The following is a 6,570-nucleotide window of genomic DNA, read 5'->3' as shown; positions in this document are numbered from 1 at the left end:
TATATATATATATATATATATATACTGTGTAGAAATTTAATAGTAAATCCTACCCGTGTGTGTGTAAGCATATATGCGCGCGCGCGTGTGTGTATTTATAAATTAAATACGTTTATATGTAATGAAATACATATGCAAATATGTATGCACGTTGTGTAAGACATGTTCGAATTTATTTTGCAGCGAGTTGTTCAGGAGATTGCCGATTATCTTGCTAAGATATTGCGTAGTGCTTGATATCTCAAGGTATAAAATAACGATGTATATGTCACGTCTTCCGACACGCATAATGTATTCGAGATCTAGCGCGCAACGTTGGTCGTTGGAGCGTTCAAGTGTTGGCTGATATGAATCAGGAGAATTCGTAAATGACTAGACGCCGTTTTCCCGGGTCCGTATTGCATACATACACACATGCGCGTATACGCAGCATATATACATGTATCTCTATATGTCTGTATGTATATATTATATGTGTGTGTGTGTGTGTGTGTGTATACTATAAAGTGACAGTGAGATAAAATCGCGAGAATATGAGTTATGTTATTCGCGTGAGCCGTGGAGAACGCAGGACAATAACTTTTCTTTTCTCTCTCTCTCTCTCTCTCTCTCTCATAAACGAAAACGAATATGAAATTCTCGTACATATGCATATATATACAACAATGATCGTGGACGTGGAATCTAGAAAAACGGTGAGACGCTATGTACATCGTTCATTGGCAGAATTGTTCCCGATTCGTGCGAGTCTCGAGGCGCGCGATAACTCGCGAGGCGGATTTGCGCTTCGTGACCGCCTCATCCTTTCTCCCTCTTCACCTCTTTTCTCATAGCTTGCGTTGTACGCGCGTTCTCGCGATTTGCCCTATGTATCATGGGCTAAGAGAAGAACCTACGCGCTTCGAGAGCATTGGTGTATGCTGTGAGACATCTCTAATCAACGTACGAGAGTCTTCACTTCGATATATGTGAGACAGTCGTGCGTCACACGCAAATTTGTTACAGCACACGCGATAGAATTACGCGGAAAGAGCAGTCGTTGCTCTTCTTTATCCTTTCGCTCGCTCTTTCACACACGCACACACACACATACACTCTCTCTTTCCCTTCGCCATACGTAGAAATAACAAATTGGCACACAGGGGCGTGATGTCGAGTATTGCGAGATATTTAAATACGTTACGAATGAAGATCTAGGTAAAAGTCAAACGCGGAAATCTTTATCCTGCGAGTCTCTCTCTCTAAGAAGAACGTGCACATTTCATGCGTACGTCTAATCGATACGCATTTATACGCATTAAATATATGTGTACTTAATTAATATTTACTTAATTATACGTAATTATACATACTATAAATGTATATATTATATAGATATTTAATTAAAAATATATAATTATATATAATTATAAATATTTAATTATACATAATTATATATGCGCAGGCGTATAAAATAAATAAATATATATATGTATATGTGTGTATATATATGTATATATTATGTAATAGTCGGAAGATAAGAAGCTTGATCCCGTGCCGTTCGCGTAGCTCGCTTCGCTCAGGACTCCAAGTGATCGAATCGCACGCGAGTTCGATGATGCAAAAGCGAGCATATGCGCGTGGCATGTGTATTAATTCATCCTTGGAATATCAATCTCTCTCGTCTGCGGCGTATGCGTCCGGGTGGAGATGGAGTTACGCGATTAAATGTAAATTAAAGTAACACACTGACTCGCGATGCATTAACGTTCGCGTAAAAATAAAGTGCCGCACAGATACACACACTCACACACACACACACACACACACACACACACCTGACAGTCGGGCCAGACCGATAAGCCACGCAACGGCAACCTCACGGACACGCGTCGTCCTTAACGTCAACTTCCACATAGAGGAAACGGATGTGGGGGCTCGGACGTAGACGTGAACATGGCAGTGGACGTGCGAGGTGAAAGTGGACCACCTTATATATCACCTACGATGGCAGTAATACTGAGTACCTCGGCCGTTGCGAATAAGTCCACTCGAGCATAACGTTACGCCGCGCAGGATGAAACGAATTAAAAACATGAAGAAAGTGAAGAGTCTTGCCTGAAAGAAAGAACCGTCCACACTTCTGCAGTTCCAGAAGTTACATTGTCGCCAAAAAATCGTTGAGCTCGCATGAAGCCTCTCACTTTTCACGTTTTTGCTCCCGGGGAAGAGTTAACGATCGTTAACCCGGTCGAGACGCACTTTAACCGTTCGAAATCACGTCGCCGAGTTGAGACGCAAGGAACACCGGGATGAAAGACGTCCCATCCTGTTAGCTCGCGCACACTCGACGTTGCCGGAGAACGGAATTGACGACCGACCGGCAGACTGTCAGGCAAGAAAACCGCATCGACGTAACGTGCGTAGCCTCTCGCGGCTGTCGGCTGACTGACGATAAAACGTGATAATAACGGTACAACACAAAAGTGGCGACGAGCCTCGCGCGAGAGCTCGTGCTTACGGGCGATTTGCGGGCACGGAGGTGCACGCTCTCGCGCGCTTATGTATGTATACATACATACATACATATATATATTTATATATATATATATATGTACTCCTCAGATAGGCCGCGGTAGCGGAATACAATTTCAACTAGCGTCTAGTTACAAACGTACTCCTCGCGCGAGTGCCGGCACAGCTCGCACTTGACGTGACAGCACCAGACGAATCGACACTTGCATTTCTCGGTGACGTTCTGCACCCGCGTCTGGTAGCCGCGACCGCAGCACAGCAGCCGGCATCCGTCCAGGCCGAGGGACGTCTTGTTGCATATTCTGCCTCGCGTGCCGGGAATGCCGAGCCTAGGGCAAGAAAGAGAATTAGTGACTAATTAATTTGCATTCAGCGAAACTGATCGTCCGTGAAGAAAAGAAAAAAAAAAGGCAGAAACATAAGAAGCATCCTCCTCTTTCTCTAGCGTCTCACGCGACGACCTTATCGGGAGATTAACTCGCGTGTCGCCGCTTCAAACGCGCGCGTGAGAAACTGAACCTTGAGGAGAAGAGCCTCCTGACGCGCCGCAGTTGATAAAAGTAAACGTGACGGAGTAATACAATAGTGTAGGACGACAGCGAGGAGTCGGATGAGTCGCACACTTACGTGACGTTCCTTTCGCAGTAATCGGGGCTGTCTTCGAGGTAAACCAGATCCGTCTTGTTCGGCCGTTTGAGATCGGGTCGCGCCGGTCTGAGCCTGGCCGGTCTCCTTCCGCCGCGCTGCGCCAGCCGCATCAAGGCGGCACCCTCGTGCAATGCCGCCAGAGCGACTCCGGCCACCCTGAAAGTCGGCAGTCTTCTCCAACACACGCGCACGCTGCACGAGCCAGACATGCCTGCCGAGGAAGAAGAGAAGAACAGAATGAAAAACTGATCGCGAGTCTCGAGAATTTCCCGATTAACTATTTTTCAGCCTTTTTATTTGGCTGGATATCTTGTAGCTAATTCGACCGATTGAAAGTCGTGAAATTGAACTGGAGACTGTACAGTCTCCAATCGTTGGTCTACTGATGAAGGTCTCCTGAAGAAGTGAAGTGGGATGCTCGTCGGAAATGAATCCACGAAGGACGCGGTGCCAATCCGGAAGTCCGGAAGACCGAGCAAATTTGAATTATCGATCATTCTGATCGATATACAGTATTTACTTCGTCGATACATGAAATTTCTGTCCGTCAGAAAATTTCCATCAAAAGATCAGAATTATCGACAGTGCTAATTGCTTTGGTTCAACAGGATTTGCACGCTACACGCTGTCGCATCTCTAATTTTCAGTCTGATATTCTACAGAACACGAAAGTTCTCAATTCTTTAGTTCCTACAGCGACAGATCGAAATTGTATATCAACGAGATAAGCACCGTATCTCCATCAGAATTATCGACAGTGCTAATCGACTTGGTCCAGGGACCGTATTCTTGAAAAATATCGCATACGGTATTTCGGTGAAAAGCTATAATATACGTGACATGAACTATAATGTTTCATAGAAATATCGTATGCGATATTTTTCGAGAATAAGGTCGTAGGAGCTTGCACGCTGGAAATGCTTACTTCGTCGATGCACAATTTCGGTCAATCGCTGTAGAAACTAAGAGATGGAGAATTTAGCCAAACAACATTTAAGCCAACAACGTTATTAATACTATAAACCACGTTCGGCTATTAAACGAGTAATAACATAGCTCACCGCTAATAATAGCATGCTCACCGTGACACTTGCACACGCGTTGCATCCTAGAGCGTATGGCGCGTCTGCCAGCCTCGCTATCGTGTTTCCTCATCAGTTGGCCAGCTAGACCTTTTGGTCCGTGGAGGACGCCTTCCTTCACCGGCTCCTCGCCGCTGTCGGACCATTCTCGCGAGAACTTCTCCCCGAAGTGTATATCCTGCGTGCGACGAATAAATCTTGTTACTTATACTCTTCCTGACAACGTGAGCTTCCAGAAAAAAGAATAATGAGACGCCTAACGAGCGTCTGAAAGATTAAGACGTCCTCTAAAACGCGACGTCCGCCGTGTCCCTTTCGCTTCACGGCTCCATTACGAGGAGCCGACCATGGCCGCAGAGATTAAGCGAATAGATCCTAAGCTCACCGAGGATTCCATGTAGGACGCGGCTGCTTAAGGAGACTCTCTCTCTCCCCGGGCTGTGAAACTTCAGAGGCAGCTTTACGCGCAATTCGCAGTTACGAATTCACGTTACGAGTCTACACGTGGAGTCGAACGTGTGGCTTGTGCAAACGCGCATCGTCCAGAACGAACGGCACATATGGATTTCGTCGCAATGCATTACGACCCACAAAAATATCGCACCAACATCAAACTTTAAAAGTTTTCAATTATGTTGCTAAAGATGGTAGTGATGTTACCATTGATGTGATCTTAAAATGTTACTTACCGGGACTTCTGATAAATTTTAAGCCGGAACATTAATGTAAGATTTTTTTTATTGATTCAAAGCTGTATTGCGGTTAAATTAATATAATTTAAATATCTATCAAAATATAACTGCTTTATCATCTCAAGCTAACTGTTTAGTAGAATTAATGTTTGGTAGTGCCACTCTTCAATACGAAAATTACTACATTGTATTCCCAAGAAAATTTAATTTACTGACATATTATAGCAATATTTTAGCAATAATAGCATTAACTTTCGTATTATGAAATGAATACATATAAAACACAATTCCAAGCGATTAATTGTATCAAGTTGCTGCAAAAGATTTGTCGTTTTTCTTTTAAATTCTGAGACTCATAGAAAGTCACGAATTTGAATTTCAAAAAGAAACTAGGAAGACTCATTGAATTTCTGAAAAAAAATATTGAGGCGATGTTGTGTCTATTATATTCGTAAAAATGATCAATATTAATGAATGATATCGGTTTTGTTTTCATTTGACAAATTCGACAAATCTTTTGCACCAACATGATATTTATATTTGTAATATTTCCATGTTCTCTTCTCATATTACTGTTCTCATATTGTATAATACTGTATCATATCACTATTTCTCATGTTACAATTTTTATACATTTTACATCGTGCATAGAATCATTTTACTTTTATTATTGGGGTTGGATTCAACAGTGGAACGATACTATGGCTATTATTTCCGTTCTCGTCGCTCCCGAATATTTTCCGACACACGTCAGCAAGACGACTATACCGTGTCCTCTTTGCTTTCGCTGTCAGATGCTGTCTAAACGTAATCCTCGCCGCGAGCACCGCCACTCTCCCTCTCTGTCTCTGTCTTTCCCTCTTTCTCTCTCGCGGCATCACACACGTCGACTTATCGATGACAGCCCGTTGCTTCAGTCCGGTTAAAGCGAACCCTCGCTGCTGCCGGTTGCCTCTAAGACACGCCAAGAGCGGGCAAACATCATTACCGCCGAGATCTGTCACCGGGACATTTCTCCGGCGAGATCACCCTCATTAAGATACATTCGAACTCGCGATCCCCGCGCTTCCACATTTCCCACGTCTTATGACTCCTGTGACAAATCCCTCACCGGATGCAAATCGAGGAGGAGAGACGATGGAAGAGTTAAACGACGCGACAAAAGAAAAGAAAATTACTTAGAAAATAACAATAAGAATTATTTAAAAAATAATAGTAAGACAAGCTCCTTATCCCTTTCTGAAAGCGATTTCGCGATAAATCGACTCGTCCACGTGAAAATAGATCTCGCAGGAAAGGGTTGAAACTGTCGCGCACTCTCGCAACGAATAATCGCGGCGAGACGATCGGAAATCGGTGATCTTTGGCGCCTCCGTCTAACTTACGCACGCAAATGATCGATACGCTTCGATACGCGAAAGTAAGGCCCCGTCTTCGTTGCGATTTCGTCGATACTCCCCCCAAGTGAACGAGCGTGTGTAACAACTCTACCTCTTCTGCACGTGTCACTACGCGCGTGCGACTACATGTATATGTATACACGCGCGCGTGTGCACACACCACACACACACACACACACACACACACACACACACACACACACACACACACACACACACACACACACACACACA

At 44.1% G+C, this 6,570-nt stretch overlaps 1 protein-coding gene across 1 annotated transcript in view; it reads right to left on the bottom strand.

The window, feature by feature from the left end:
• Positions 1 to 6: 6 nt before the first annotated feature.
• The window catches only part of LOC116848175 (protein Wnt-1-like), a 65,946-nt gene continuing 59,382 nt past the window's right edge, over positions 7 to 6,570 (bottom strand). Inside the window, exons 5-7 of the mRNA XM_032824004.1 lie at positions 4,245 to 4,422; positions 3,142 to 3,373; positions 7 to 2,843 (exon numbers count right to left, since the gene is read on the bottom strand). Of these exons, the coding sequence (XP_032679895.1) occupies positions 2,642 to 2,843; positions 3,142 to 3,373; positions 4,245 to 4,422 (612 nt within the window). The 3' untranslated portion in view covers positions 7 to 2,641. The remainder of the gene's footprint in view (positions 2,844 to 3,141; positions 3,374 to 4,244; positions 4,423 to 6,570) is intronic.

The sequence above is a fragment of the Odontomachus brunneus genome, unplaced genomic scaffold (assembly GCF_010583005.1).
Source record: "Odontomachus brunneus isolate Ranch 3 - 2012 unplaced genomic scaffold, Obru_v1 Obru_scaffold_091, whole genome shotgun sequence".
Lineage (NCBI taxonomy): Eukaryota > Metazoa > Arthropoda > Insecta > Hymenoptera > Formicidae > Odontomachus > Odontomachus brunneus.
This window is presented reverse-complemented; position numbering and strand designations above follow the sequence as displayed.